Below are 15,937 nucleotides of genomic sequence, written 5' to 3'. Positions count from 1 at the left end.
CGCCCAGCAGCTCCCTGATGGTACATGTTGTTCTGTCATGTTTGAAAACAATGGCAGCTGAATTGTATTCAGTTTTTAGATTTTGACGAGAAAGTAGATAAAATTACGACTTTGCTTTTACAGATGAACGTCTTTATGGCCGCAGGGAATGATGTTATTATGTGTTTGTGTCGCTATCTGGTTGCTGATGCAGGTCTCATCTACTTATACCCTAAAACCTACTCCGGATTGCATTAGTGGTAAATGTATTTTCATGGACACAAGACTGACTAGTTATTTGTCGTTATAGTTATATGAAATATATCTTTAGGCAGTTTTTGGGCTGAGCATGCTTTTATGTGATCCTGGGAGACATATATGATCTTTTTCAACCCAGAAACTACCTAAAATTTATCTGATATCTGCTTCTGAAACTGAAATTGTACGTTTAAAACATATTTCCACAAGCTGCCACCATAAACCCCGAAAGCATTTTAGCCTTAACATTTTATATCCAGCTTGAGCTGCAATCAGTCATTTTCAAATTGATTAATGCTGGGATTGGCTATCAACTAAGATCCTTTGACAAAGAATAAAAAGTGTGGTCATAGTCTGGTGCAAAGATATTAGTTTAAACAAAACTAAACTAAAAATTAAAACTATTAACTTTTAGAAAAACTGAAATAAAAATAAAAACTAAACTTCCGCCTACTACTTTTCAGAAAAAGTTAGGTTTATTTTGCATTTATGAGAATAATTTGAGTTGGTTGAACAGTTCTATATATATCATTCCTTTCAGTTATTTTCCTATTTAAAAAAAAAAAAAATTGTTTTGTTTTACACACTCAAAATAGAACATATCAATCAATAAAAACCTCTTAAATCCTGCCCCTGACAAATATCTCCTATTAAAATTCATTAATATTAATAATAGTAGTAGTAATAATAATACAATTGAAAAGTGAAACTGCTAAAATTTAAAGCTACAAAGTTTTAACAATAACAGGTAAACTGAAATGACTCAAACCCACTCTGGAAACTACCTGAAACTAAACTGATCTGAAAACAAAAATTTTAAAGGAAAAAAACAACTCAACAGCATGTTGAAACAGACCTTCCAGTAACTACTTCTTCCAGTAAATCTATCAAACCCCAAACTCTCAGTTTATAACTTCAGCTTTCTATTGATAATTTAGATTTCTTTAAAGACCAAGCTGAGATTAGCATTCTCAAATCTGAAAAACTCCCTCCAGAGCCACAGACGACATTTTGTGCTGGTTTTTATTGGCTGAGTAGTTGGTACTCCTCATGACAAATAAACAGACTTTAATGTGTACAGTTAGTGAAGTGCCTATTTAAGGTGCAAGCAAAATCAACCACATGTAAAGAGCCCCAAATAGATTGTTTCAAGACAGGGATAAAAAACAAAACAAACACCTTTAAATATAAAAAATACAATAAAAGGGAAAAACTACTTGCAATAAGATATCACTTTTTTAAATAAATTGTACTAATTTCGCAGGGTATCCAAAACACCCAGCTTTGCTATTATAACACCAAAAGTCAACTTTATTGTCAAAAAAGTTTGAGAAACAGTGCTAAAAGTTCAAAAAAGTTCGCAAATAAAGAATTATCAATACAAGGAAAAGCACGTAAAAATAAAACCAAAGACGTGTGAAAAATATATACAAGCAAAACATTAACAAACCCTCAATCTTACGTATTGCAATACAAAATACCTATAATCTATCATCAGAAACTCTCTTCATGATTCCTGTTCGTACCCTTTGGCATGTGGAAGCTTTTCAAGTGGAAAAAGAGTTGGACAACATGATAATTAATGACAATTACATGACAATTAATACCATGGGAAAATCGACATTTTTCATATCATTGCCATATAATGTATACAATGGAAGCGATCCCTTTCATACTGTATCTAAGGTTTAATTTTGCAAATCAATAATCAGGGTTTGGTTTTAGATGATGATTTAAATCAATGTGATGAAATACATTTATTTGTCAAATGTGGTCATTTTCCAGAAAAGGTACTATATCATCATATACACTGATATTTCAATAAATAGTTATATGAAAGAGGATTTTATCGATCAGTCCAAGCAGGACCAAGCTTTCCGGAGCAGACGGGGTTCAGATGCCTATTTTAGGAGCTGCTAGTAGAAGAGTACTTCCACAGAGTCTGCAACTCAAGAGAAAGCATTTCAAGTACAACTTCACCTTTTTCTAAGGTGTATGGAGAAAGGAAATATTCTTCATGGGCAAAAACCCCTGCAACTCTTGTGACATCTCAGCTGATGCAGATGTTCAAAAAAAATTTGGTCAACAGCTGATACCAGCACTGATGGGTTTGTTTATTTTATTTTGATATGTATTTTTTATATGTAACTTAGCTTTTAAATAAGCTAAACTTAATTCACAGAAATGTATGAAACCTTTAATGTTAGCCTTCTTTCAAATAAAAAAAAAAAAACATTTTCAAAAACTGCTTCAAAAGCCTTTTTACTATATATAACACATCATAATTCCCTCTCTTAAATCTTTTAAAATGCAAATTTATCCTTCAAACAACTGTATTCTTACAAGTTTCTTACCAAAAACAATTTTTTTATGAGATAACATTTTAACAAATCATGATAATATTATAATTTACCTACACCGAATACTCATTATCACTAAACAGAGGCTGAGGAAATCATAATGTTACTCAATGCAGTTGTTTACAATGTGGCATTATTGTGGGGAAAAAAACTGATACCCGATCGATAGTGAATGTATTTTGTCCTTTCAGGCCACCAGGACAGGACACCCTGTGTTTCAGCCTGCGCAAAACTGATGAAACACAACAGTAACACATCGGCTACTGTAATCGGTGAATGTCATCTTATTTAGGCGTTGACAATCCAGACGAATATCAGCTGATACCACCGGTATAATATAAATCGGTGCATCTTTAAACAGTTGTCTTTAAAGTTGTTATTCATAGTTGTTGGAGTTTTAACCCATCCTGTCTGGACTTTTAACAAGCTACCTTACTTTCACTGGACAGCTTCTCTGCCCCCGCCTGCACACATCAGTGTGTATCATTCCTCTCCTCTTCTCCACGGTGAAAGCCCATATTCTGCTTCCTCACCAGTTCAGCATAAAGACCACCCTTCTTCAACAGCTCATCATGACCGCCCTCCTCCTCTACCGTCCCGTCGTTGAGGACGATTATATTATTGGCCTTTTCTACGACACTCATGTTGTTGGAAATCAGCAGCACGGTGCAGTCGTTGGTTTGGCTCAACAGAGCTTGGTGGACCTGTTGAATACAGTTGTGAACTGGTGTTACATGTGGAAAACAGGAGTAAATAGAAAGCAAATAAAGAAGAATTTCCTACCTGATATGCATTCTCTGTGTCCAAGTCACTGGTGGCATTGTCCAGAATCAGGATTTTGGGACGTCTGATTAAAGCTCTGGCAATGGCAATGCGCTGCTTCTGGCCTCCGGACACCTGGCCTCCCTTCTCCCCGGCATCTGTCCAACAAACAGACATAATGTTATTGTGTTTATGTACATTCATGGGGAGCACTGAGTTGTTTTTGCATTAGGAGGGAGCACAAGGCCAAAGTGCTTTTGGTTACAAAAGCTTTAAATTAAATCCATTGGCCCTTTCACCACAGTCAGCAGGATTTCTGCAGGGTTCACAAAGTTAAACTTAAGACAGTTTAAGACTATTTTTATCCCACACAGAATGCAATTTAATAATATTTGTTTCATAATCATACCAGCCAAAGTATGAAAGTATGATAAAAAACCAGTAGGAACAATATGACCTGAAGTTGTTTACTTTTGAATCCAATTTTTTCAACACTTCCCAGCAGTATCTAACAACAATACCTTGCAATATAATACATTAAATTAAAGCAACCTGCACTACAATAAGTGGATATAATAATGGATGGATTAAAATGCTGAAAATGATTTTGTTCCTTTAATTTTTTTTGCAAAAACTTGCCCACGCTGAGATGATGACAAACTATAGCAAACAGTACTGACAGGGCTTACAACAGATGTGATAGTCCCAACTAAAACCCCAAAAACAGAAAGAACAGCTCCATATATGGTCAATCTACAGTTGCAACCATCCAAACCACTTTATAAGAGGGTAACATCTCCTGACAGGCTATAATTCACATTTTTTTGCATTGTGTGCATTTAGTGAAAAATAGTCTGCACCGAAGCTGTTCCTCAATTTTTTTAAAGAAATAAAGTATAAATAACAAACCCTCTTTTTAATATTTTTGGCCTTGTTTCTGTCTCGAGGGAATTTCTGTCTCCCTTTAACAAAGTTCTCCAATATCTGTTGCTTCTGTGCAGCCTACCTGTATAACTTTTGTGTGGATTACATTAATAAATTACTTATATCAGCTTTTGTTATACTGGCAGTAGCGTGGTGATGAGGTTTATACGGCTCTCCACCGCTGTCTGTCTCTTCTCAGCTCACTGAGCTGAAATGCATGCTCATTACTTAGGTAATTAACTTAAACATACAGCATTTTGCTGTCGTTGATGGCGTTTGGTGTTTCACGGTGGGCCGCTTGTGGAGTGAAGGAGAGATGAGCGTTAACAACAGTTGCCCTCATTGCATTGTTGTGCATGAAACCCTCGCAAGCAATAACACTTGTGTGACAGCTGAAATAAAACAAAGGATCAGATAAGGTTTTAAGAGCTCAACACAGCTGATTCTGATCAGTTCAAAAAATGCCTTTGATCAGCTCCAATATCAATGTGTGGGCCTTGGATCGGGACATAGTACATTGCAGAAAAGACAAAATATTTACAACTTTTAGAAACTTAATTCTATGCTTTTCCAGACTTGCCAGTACCCTGATCAGACAGCCTGAAAGAATTAATTAAAAAAAAAACAGTTTCCCCACTAATAATTAATGTACAGTTGATAACATTCATTAAATTATTGTTAAAATATGAAAGAATTTCATTTTTGTTTTGATTCTAGGTTAATATAAGAACCCCTGCTGATGAATTCCACATTAGACTGTAATAGATGTTGAGTTTTTGGGACAAACCTGTCTCGTATCCACTTGACAGCTCCATGATGAACTCGTGGGCACTCGCCATCTTGGCAGCCCTGTACATCTCCTCATCAGAGGCGTCCTCGTAGCCGTACTTGATGTTCTCCCGCACAGAGCGAGCAAACAGCACGCAATCTTGGCTCACCACAGCAATCTATAAACACAAAGGAAGCAGAGGAAACATCAGCGGCTGAGTAACTGTCACAGATGACTGAAAGTGGTTTCAAATTAAAGGCAACAACTAAATCAAAAGCTGGGCGAAAAGTGCTCTTAAAGCATCCTTACAACATTTCTGTGATGAAGATAAAACAGGAGCAAAAGAATTAAAGCTAAAGAGACATTTGGAGGAATCCAAGTTTCAGTGAACTCTGATTCACCTTCCTTTTATCATCATCATTGTACAGCTCCGGGCTACTTTAATTTCATTTTCATTTCATTTTATGGTCTGAGCTGCAGAATTCACTTTTGTCATCTTGAATTCTAGTCAATTTTTATGGTACGATGACTTAAAAGCCTTTAGGGTTTCAGTACCTCACCCACGCAAGCTGTGGTTTATTATGTTTTTTTTCTTGTGTATGTCCAAATAAAGAGTACAGTCATTAAGCGTCTTGAGTTTAAAAAAAAAACAAATCTCAGCATCCCACAGGAAAGTCCAAAAAGGCTAAAAAGCTCCATGCAGTCTTTACTGTTGCTGTTTTTAATAGGGATAAAGGAAATTAAAATTGAAATATGCTGTTTTTCATGGTGAAAAATAGATCTCGCTCTAAGATATAAAAGGCCCATTTTCTAGCATTAATGTGATCAACTGTGGATGGTAAAACTTCACATTTAATTGTTTTAGGACAGCAGCTTAGCAGCATAAGTGGACCTTTTCTGTGACTTTCTAAGCCATTCTGCTTCCTAGTGGCCAAAAATAACTTAATGCAACTTTAAATGTGCCCTGTGGTTTTCTTATTTTAAAGAAAAAAAATCTAAGTTATGTTAACATTCAGTATTATAAAACACATATCCCTGCCTGTGTGCTAGCACATTTTTGTACACAATACAAACAAAATGGCAACCCACTCTTAGAAACTAGTGGATAAAACTCATCATGGGACCTTTTAAGGGACAGTTCAGATCATTTAAAGTGGGGTTGTTTGAGGCTCTTATCCATAGTTAATGTATTACATATAGTAGCTGTCAGTCGGCATGCCCCCACGCCCCCACCAGTTTGGAGGGGGCTTAGCAAGAAAACGTATTTTTGCCACCTAAACAAAGAAAAACACCAACACTTCAAGTGTACACTTTATCAAGAATATTTTTTATCTTGCCACAGACCACCCTTTCCAAAGGGGAAGCCATTAAAGGCTTGAGTTCCCCATCTATGCTTTTCATCAAAGCCACCACACTCCATTGAGAAAAGTAGTCATTTTAGCTCACTGAACACGGGAGCTGCTGATCTACTTCTGTCTCGATCAGTTAGTTAGTTTGTATTTATAGTGTGACTTTGTTGAATCCAGAATTACCTTTTTAAACACCAAAGTCATACAATAACACAAACAAAGTACCTGATCGAGGCAGCAGTAGACCAGAAGCTTGTGTTTAGTTATGTTAAATTACAGTTTTTCTCAATGGAGTCTGGCTTTGAAGAAAGCAATAAAACCGCTTTGCTGTCTATATTCTCAATATACCGCACACTTAAACTGACGGTGATTTTTTTTAGATGGCTTAAGCTTGTTTTGTTGCTGCACCCCTCCGCAGCAATACATTGTTTAGCTTCAGTGTCAGTACTCCAGCCTGCTTCTCCAAACTCTGAGCGTGCCAACTGACATCTCCTGTATGAAATACTGTACCTTTAAGCATCTTATTATTGCGCATACTAAAAGACTCAGATACATAATAGAAAAAATGTCTTGCGACAGCGCACCTTGCCATGTAAGTACTGGTCTTTGTAACTTTGCAAGGGTTTCCCATCCAGCAGAATCTCTCCTTCTTGGGGTTGGTAAAATCTCTCCAGCAGCTTGACACAGGTGGACTTCCCGGATCTGTTAAGTCCCACGAGGGCAGTGACTTGGCCTGGCTTTATCTCCAAAGACAAGCCCTGGTAGAATGAGAAATTAGGGTGAATTAGTAAAGAATCACATTTGACAAAAATGATTTAACTGCAAATGTAATGACTGCACATGAGATAAACAGACACACAACCATACCTTGAGCACAAGTTTTTCGTCTGAACTGCCAGAGTAGGAAAATGTAACTTTCTTGAATTGAATGCGTCCCTCAAGATTTTCTGGGGCCAAAGTGCCCTCTGGGGGTACTTTAGGTTTGCGATCCAAATACTCAAAGATCTTCTCAGAGGCGCCAATTGCCTTCCTCACCGCTGGGTAATAATGCATGACAGCCTGGAAGAGAGGCGGTAAAATTAGGCACTTTGCCATTTGCATTAATTATATATCCTTTTTTTTAACAGAACTATCAGCCAGTTTTTATTCTGCAACGGGGAATAAGAGTTTGAGGACATAATACTGTCGTCAAGATCATTCTATTTATCTTGGCCTGTGGCTTACCTCGACAGCCGAGGCAAACTGCAGCTCATAGAGGACGAATGACACCAGGTCTCCACTGCTGACATGTCCCCTGGTCACAAGAGTCCCTCCGTAGTACAGAATACACACCTTCAGGGCCAAGGTGGTCATCTGAGAGAACATAAACAATGGTTTACACATTACAGGAACTGAGTTAAAAATAATATTCTCTCTTTGTTGAGTCTCTTCTTTGGTGGCCCACCAGCAGATACCAGGAGACATGGGATACAGTGCTTTTCAGTGTACGTGATATTCATTCATTGAATATTGTCATGAACTGAATATTGACTTTTGTCATGCATCCTTCATCTGTACTACCCTATGTGCCAATATTATCATGTATCCTATATCTGTACTGCCTAACTTGATAGGCGCCTCTGTAATCTGTAATTAGTCATTTTACTCCAGTTACTCCACGACACAACAATGTGTAATTTCCAGATGAGTCTCTTGGGTTGTGATGCCAGTTATTGTAACATCAGTCGAAATGACTGACATTGAGACCCAGCAGGTTGTGGGGGGGAGAAGTTAAAGCAAAAATGCTAGTTATTGTGATTTATTTCAACTGTGAAGAAAGTTATTGGTGGTTTCACTGCAGTATGAAACAGACATTAGAGAGTCCTGAGCAAATCTACTTGATGTCTTTTAAAAACACACGTAAAAGGCAATGAGAGACTTAGGAAGAAAGAAGGAAACCAAAAATTAGCTAAAATAAATTTGTAAAGTACAATAAAAAAAAATTACCTGAAAAAAGAAATCAAATTTAAAAAATATATATATAAAAAAATGATACAGGTCAAAGGGTGCTTAAAAATAACAATTCTGTAAAATAATTATAAACATATAATTATGACATTTTTCCCTGGCTTCTTGATGATTTTCTAAATCTACAAATTTCTCGCAGTTTATGGAACATTTCTTGCTAAATAGCTAATTGCCTATTTTCCCATGTTTTCATAAGAAGGTAAACCAATTTTACTTTGATTTTGAAGGTTTGAGTACTAGTGATGTATGTAACATTGTTATCGGCCAAGTTATTTTAGACATCAGTGTTGGCCCAGAAATTCACATTTGGTGCATCCAGAGCGCTTAACACATCTTCATGCTTTACAATGTGAGAAACCTCAAGGAGATACTGCAGACACTACGTGCATAGTTCGCTATTTTTTTCTCTGTTGACTCCCACTGTCTAATATTCATTCAAAAACATGAGTTAAGAAATCACTGCGCACTTTATCACCCAGATCAGTACTCGACTCACGCTGTTAGCCCAGGTCGTGGCGGCGTAGGCTGCTGCTTCCTTTTTATTAAGGGCGTAAGTGTCCTCCAGCTTCTGTCTGTACCTCTCTGTCTCACCGTCCTCATTGGCAAAACTCCTCACTGTCTTCATGCAGGAGAAAGTCTCTGTGGCCACCTGGTTGGCCTTAGCAAGTGAATCCTGGACCATTACAGCTATAGACTAAAAAACATGGATAAAAAAAAAACAGAATGACTTTGTGACAATTTGATATTTTACAAACATGATCATCTGTAATGGAAACCTGCCTATGGAGATATTATCACCTTATAAAATAGATCTATTGAAATGGAGCAACATTAGCATTCATCGAGCAGACCAAGTTCTCTCTCCTTGTAGTCTGGAAAACTCAGCAGGAGAATAAATGTCTGTCTTTAGCTGTTAAATGCTCTACTACGTTCACCAGCTAGTTCACTTTGTCTATCTGCTGTGTAGGTATACAGATCATTCACCACAGCTCTGTGCAAAAAAACACCTGCCTGCTGTGACTACAAACAACACTGATGAGGGCATTAAGACTGAATCAGCGTGAAACTGTTAAGTTGTGGCCATTAAAAACCAAAACAACAGCAACAACTACAAACTGCTACAATAATTCTCTGTGGGCTCCACAGTCTTTTTATCCATATCCATCAGTTTGAGGAGCTCCTCTTTACCTGGTGGAAGTGTCCAGTGAGCTCGGGTATGACCCAGATGATGGGCAGTCCCATGCAGGTGAGCAGGGACATTTTCCACGACTGGCTCACCATGAAGACCATGAGGAAGCCAAAACGTGCCGTGTACCACATCAAGAGACTCAGTTTCTCACTCAGTGCCTCGCTCATTTCGTTGGTATCCGTGGTAACGCGGGACACCAGTTCACCTGAGGAGAAGTGTTGTGCATTAGCCTTGTCGAAAGAATTACAGTGAAAGTACATTTAGTTAAAATCCTGCATAGAGTGGATTTTTATCAGCCCACACAGATTCTGTCAAATCATAACAACCAGGAAACTGAGCTTGGCCTTGATAAAAAATAATAACCTGTAGCATAAGTGCAAAGAAAAATGTGTTTATAATTTATGCATGACAACCTACCGTTCACAGTACTTTTTCTTTTAAACATGACTTTCTGTTGAGTCATACATATGTACAGTACACACATGACTTACCTGTGGCCTTAAAGAAAGCAATCTCCTGTTTCAGCACAGCCTGGAAGACGGATCCCTGCACTGCAGTGTGAATGCGACTCATGGTGACGTTGTACATGAGGTCACACACAAACTCGAGCACAGCGCTGAAACATACGACAAAGGACACATTACAGTGTAAAGTAACCAAAATATCTCTTCACGCAGTAAGTTATTATTTAACTGAACAGTTTCATTTGAGTGTAAATATTTATAAGAAACAATTACATCCCTTCTCCAAACCCAAAGTTGGGTGATATTTCGAAAAGTTTGCCTAAAGATCTGTAACATTTAAACAGTTTATTAGCTGAGACTCAACAATTTAAGTGTTTTGGTTTATTCTGTAGATGTTTAACAGGTAATCTATAGCAGTGGTTCACAAAAATTGGTTTTGCAGGTTCATTGTAAGTAGACCACACATGACACGTGAATGTGTCAAGTTTGTAAAAACACACTTTACTTTAAAGTACATATCTACAGACTTTGATCAGGGCCTAATTTATCACACCATCGTGTTGTTACTAGTACACCAACTATGTTATTGCCCTTTTGTTGGTATTATTTAAACTCTTAACATGCAGTGCCTTTGCAGTGACGCTGGTACTGAAGCAATAATATGCAATTTTTTGGTCGCAGTCCTATCTATTTACTAAGTTTTAACTAATTGCACTTCATTCTTGCAGGGGTTTGGTTTTTTTTCCATTGTATTCTGAGCCCAAGTGTTTGTGCTTTCTTAGGTGTGGACCCTGAACTAATGACTTAAGAGAAATCTGGACCCTGTGGCTGGACCAGATGGGAACCCCTGATCAACAGAGACAATTGGTTGAGTGAATAGTTCAAATTTACTAGATTATTCTCATAATATGCATTAAATTGTCACATCTACTCTACACATAAACATCTACAGACAAATGTCACAGTTACAATGTCACAGATACAATCTTAACTCTCTTTAGGTGGACTATCCAAATAAAGAGTAACCTGATTCTGTGAAGAATATTTTTGAAAATCACCTAAAATCCGAGTCAAACATTTTGAGATATTATACAAACTAGAATTAATAATGTTTAACTGCGAATAATGGTGACTACTATAGGCTGCATTACCTGGCAAAAGTCATCAGTGTCATGATTCTGATGGCATCCGTGAATGCATCAGGTGCTTCTTCATTTATAATCCAGTCAGCCACTCGACCAGTGTACTGAGGAATCGCCATCTCACCTGAAATTCACATCATCACAATTTTTATCATTGGGGAGACAAAATTGTCAACGTAACTGCTGTTTGACTGACCTAAGTCAGTGGTGTGAGAAAATTAGAGATATTATTGGCTGTTGATGACCTATAACTGAAGCAATTTAGGCTTTCACATTCCTGTTTCTTTATTTACATGATTTTAATGTTGTTGGCATTCACTGAATAAGGTTACCTGACGTTTTTTTAGCTTCATAGTTCTCTACAAACTTGTAAGATCAGAATGTCTTCATAGCTCTGCATGTAAAATGTCTTATTCCACTGTTAAGGCAAACAAGCTTAAAATAAGCTGTACTAAATTCTTATCAAAATACTTTTATTTAACACCATCCACTTTCTGAATGAGGGTGAAAACAGCACAGTAAGAACTGCAGAATGTAACACCAAGCATCGCAGTTGCATCAGAACATCACAACCAAAATTAAACACATATACTGTAAACTAAGATGTTTTCTCACTCACCACAAGAAGAGAGAACCACGAGACACAACACAGAAACAAAGCGCCAGGAATAGGGCAGCATGTATCCCATCAGCCTATTCAGAGCGGCACGGGTGTCGTCTTTGGTCTCCTCAGAGGGCGTCCTTGTCAGCAGAGATGAGATGTATCGACCCAGGGACATCAGAAGAGATGACATATATCGACTCCAGTACAGCCACGACACGACAGTCACAGCGTAACCCTGTAACACCTGCAAAACAAACGACAGTTTTAATATACAAATCCAGGAAAAAAAATCATGAAATATGTTTTAATGCTTCAGATCATTTTGGCAAAGGTTAGGATCAAAGTAAAAAGAGAAACAATGGTAAAGTACTGGTTTGGTTTTGGTTTCACTTTTTGCTCATGTTCCAGACTCAGCAGCTACGTTACATAAAAAAATACAGGAAAATAACCCTACAAAGAATTTATTCTTGCGGGGAAAGTTAAAATCTTACAGCAGATGTTATACATGTTTCAATAAAGTGAGGTAACTCAACTTCTCTGTACAACTAATTAAACTGTTGTTGCAGCAGGATGACTGGAAGGACTGTAAGACGTGATCAGATCATTTAATCAAGTAAGAGAACTGACGTCAAAATGGAGAACTGGCACTGTCCAAATGTATTTATAAGCAACGATATTATATTTATCATTCATACTGGTAACCTGTTTGTGTCATTATATGTATAAATATATATATATATATATATATATATATATATATATATATATATATATATATGAAATATATTGGTTTGCACCTACTTGTACCTTACTGTTAGATATTTTTGTTATATTTTGCAACTTACTGTTAGCTAGTTCTTAGTTCTGTCCTGTCCCTAAACTTTACTTAAATGCATGCATGTGTTAACAGCCTCATAACAAAAGTAAAAGTACTTGTTATGCAGCAGAGTGCCCGTCAGTGTTATATTGTAAAATATTTGCTTATTATTACTGATTTTAATGATGTAGCTGGTGGATATGGAGCTGACTTTAACTATATCATATTGTTGGGTATTTTATTGTTCTACAATGAAAATACAATGCACAGAGATCATCATGGTTAATGTATATTTCTTAATCTGAAAAGTAAATTTTAACTGTAGCTAACAATTAAATGTACTGGAATAAAATGTAAAATATTTCCCTCTGAAACTTAAATGTATAAATGAACACAAAATGGATATACTCAGGTGCAGTACAAGTACCTCAAAGCTGTACTTTGTTGCACTGCAACAATGGCATCTATAGCACTAACTGAACAAATGCATTTGTCTTACAATCAAGCTGTTCTAAATTATACAAGTGTTGCCAGATCTTGGACCTATTTAGTTACAAAACTACCTAGCAGCTGGACTACGAGTCAGCACATGAACACACACTATGGTCAAGGAGCCACAATGCATCATGGGCCCCTGCTTTAGATCCGTCACCCCCAGTAGCACACTAACATGCCTGAAAAATGCCTGCTGTTGTTTCTATGTGATCCATCCTGCAACTACTTATGGTTTTAAATAAGTGCAAAAAAGAAACCAAACACAAACACTTACCCTTTCCCAGGAGTGCCACCCCCACAGCTCCTCCACGGTGGGCTGCCCCAGTGCCCAGAGAAGAGTGGTGTACACTGGGAAGTGGAAGCAAAGGACCCCCAAACTCTGCAGCCCCTTGAAGCTCCTCATCCACGGCAGGCTTCCAGGGTAGGTGAGGGTGAGGAGGGCGAGGAGGCCAGCCCTCGTTATCCCTCCTCCCCAAAGGGTGATGAACGGATGGGAGAAAAGGAGAGGTGAGAAGTGGGCCAAACGGATGGCGTGGACCACACACACATCCAGGCACATGAAGAGCAGCGGGGAGAAGTAGCTCATTTTTTGCATAATGAACACTCTCTGCAAAAAAAGTGACAAAGAGGGTTAATGGCTGAGTCTAAAAAATGTAGTCAGGTTTCATTGGTGGGAGAAAAAAACACTTATAATTATCATGATTATTTTTAAATTATGTAAAAAAAAAAAAAAAAAAAAAAGATTTTTAAGCACTTTTTAAGGCAATTTCTTGGTTGTTTTTTTTTCTAAACTTCTGTTTTTACTTTTTGTACATTTTTTAAATTATTTTGGGTTATGTTTTTGTACATTTTACAGATTTCTTGCAAATTTTTGGGTAATTTCTTCTTTCATTGATCAGGTGTTCTTCCCATGTTTTTTATAGAAATCATGGCTTGATTTCCTAAAAACAAAGGAAGAAGGCAATGGAAGCAACAAAAGAGGATAATAAGAAATTACCCAAAAATTTGCAAGAAATGTGTAAAAACACAAGAAAATTGCCTCAAAACTGATTTAATAAAAAAGAACACAAATAAGGTTAAATAAGGTGCTTGAAAATTCAATAATTCTACAAAATACACTTAAATATTTGATAATGATAATTATAAATATAGTTCTCCCTGGGTTTTTCTAAATCTAAATCTACTAATTTGTGTAACGTTCCTTATTAAGTTACTAATTGTCTTCTTTCCTCCATGTTTTTGAAAAAATTGCAACAATTTGCTAAGATTTTATAAGGTTTAAATACTGAAATACTATTACAAGTGATGGAAAAGGTGATGTGGCTCCAGATTTCAAAGTTTTAATTTATTTCTATTCTGATTTTTCAGTGCAACACAGTAAATTTCTCTGTAAGGGTTGATCCATAAATTCTTACACAGTGATAATTTAATTATGTATGATGCTCCATTTATCATTTTCTTTCTAATAATGTCTGAAAATATGCCGGTTGGACTCTGGTCCTGGCTTATTGTATTTTAATGGTGTCTTGTGAGCCCATGCTGGCATAATAATAATTAAATTTATCCATTTCATGTAGAATACGTGGTTTAATATTTGGCATATTTAGCTCTTTGTAACCATATAAACTTGGCTTATTTGCACTTGCATGCCTTTCACGTGAAGATTTACTTTCATTTGGCAGCAGATGGTGTTCTGCATTACTTTCATTTTCACCCTCACAGCTCATTTATTTCAAAGTTTGACAAAAACCCCAAAACAAGACAAAGCCACACATATAAACACGAACGAATTTGCAAAAACACAAAACTACCATCAGTGTTACTGTCAAACTTTAGGCTACAGTAAGTACATAAGGTTAGCTAGCCCAATGTAGCATCATTATAGGTGTTTAAATCCAACTTACATGTCCTTTCGACGCACAACGTTTGATGCTGTTTAGTATTCGTCCGACAACCTAAACTAACACCGATATCTCTGCCAAACTTCCCAAAATTATCAATTCAACAACTCAAAACCGGCGACTCGTTCAAACGCCGACTGAGCTAACTCTCCACTGACAAACTGAAACCGAAAGTCAGTATTTATACGTTTACAACGGAAAGCCCCTTACATTTCTGCCACAAGGGCGGACGAAGACTGGCGCTGAATATGCGCATGCTGTTATTTAAGCCGTTCTGTATTTATTTGAACTCCTGCTTTAAATAAACTTCAGTAAAAACAACCCTAATGTATGTTGCATGGTGGTGGTTACAGTGTGTGGTAATATGATCTTCCTGGTTTGTGAAGCAGCCTGGATCATTTCAAAATAGTCCAACAGCGACACCATGCGGCGAGAAGGTGGAACTGCTAAAACTGAACGCTATAAAGCTGGAATATTATTATTATCGTTGAAATGTGTAATCATTATTCATATTTCATTCATACAGTTCATGGAAAATACCACACGTAGCTACCTCTATTTAATTACATTACAAAATAAATCAAATTGAAATCAGTTACAGTTACCGGGGGGAAAAGTAATTAAATTACAGTTATTAATCAAAATCTTGGTGCAAAAGTTAAAGTTAAAGTTTATTATAAAATAATAATAATAATAATAATAATAATAATAATAATAATAATAATAATAATAATAATAATCTGTGTTAGGGAGTAATAAGTTACATGTAATTCAATTACAAAATGATAAATGTAATTGAAAAAATGTAATTAAGTTACAGTTACTTGTGTTGCTGATTACCAATCACATTCCCTTTGGTAAAACATTACTATGTACAAAAAACAGTTTCAGTTAATTCTGTAATTCAGTAATAGATA

At 36.7% G+C, this 15,937-nt stretch overlaps 1 protein-coding gene across 1 annotated transcript; it reads right to left on the bottom strand.

Annotated features, from left to right (window-relative positions):
• Positions 1-1,242: 1,242 nt before the first annotated feature.
• Positions 1,243-15,375, bottom strand: tap1 (transporter 1, ATP-binding cassette, sub-family B (MDR/TAP)). The gene is made up of 13 exons (XM_042490372.2): positions 15,024-15,375; positions 13,394-13,726; positions 11,823-12,051; positions 11,213-11,327; positions 10,089-10,213; positions 9,597-9,802; positions 8,905-9,102; positions 7,626-7,754; positions 7,269-7,460; positions 6,986-7,159; positions 5,071-5,230; positions 3,381-3,517; positions 1,243-3,301 (listed from the first exon to the last, which is right to left on the bottom strand). The coding sequence occupies exons 2-13, from the start codon at positions 13,712-13,714 to the stop codon at positions 3,071-3,073; spliced, it is 2,217 nt and encodes a 738-aa protein (XP_042346306.2). The 5' UTR covers positions 13,715-13,726; positions 15,024-15,375; the 3' UTR covers positions 1,243-3,070.
• Between the last annotated feature and the right edge of the window lie 562 nt (positions 15,376-15,937).

Source organism: Plectropomus leopardus, chromosome 11, assembly GCF_026936395.1.
Source record: "Plectropomus leopardus strain MGB_pleo_1.0 chromosome 11, ASM2693639v1, whole genome shotgun sequence".
Lineage (NCBI taxonomy): Eukaryota > Metazoa > Chordata > Actinopteri > Perciformes > Serranidae > Plectropomus > Plectropomus leopardus.
Note: the sequence above shows the minus strand (reverse complement) of the source record. Positions and strands in the feature narration are given on the sequence as shown.

Bases quoted from the DNA above. Each gene is read 5' to 3' on its own strand.
- tap1 (XM_042490372.2), bottom strand. From the start codon at position 13,714: ATGCAAAAAATGAGCTACTTCTCCCCGCTGCTCTTCATGTGCCTGGAT. The intron at 5,231-6,985 runs GTGCGCTGTCGC...TTGTGTTTATAG, and splicing joins ACCAGTACTTACATGGCAAG to ATTGCTGTGGTGAGCCAAGA. The intron at 3,302-3,380 runs GTAGGAAATTCT...TGTATTCAACAG, and splicing joins ACACAGAGAATGCATATCAG to GTCCACCAAGCTCTGTTGAG.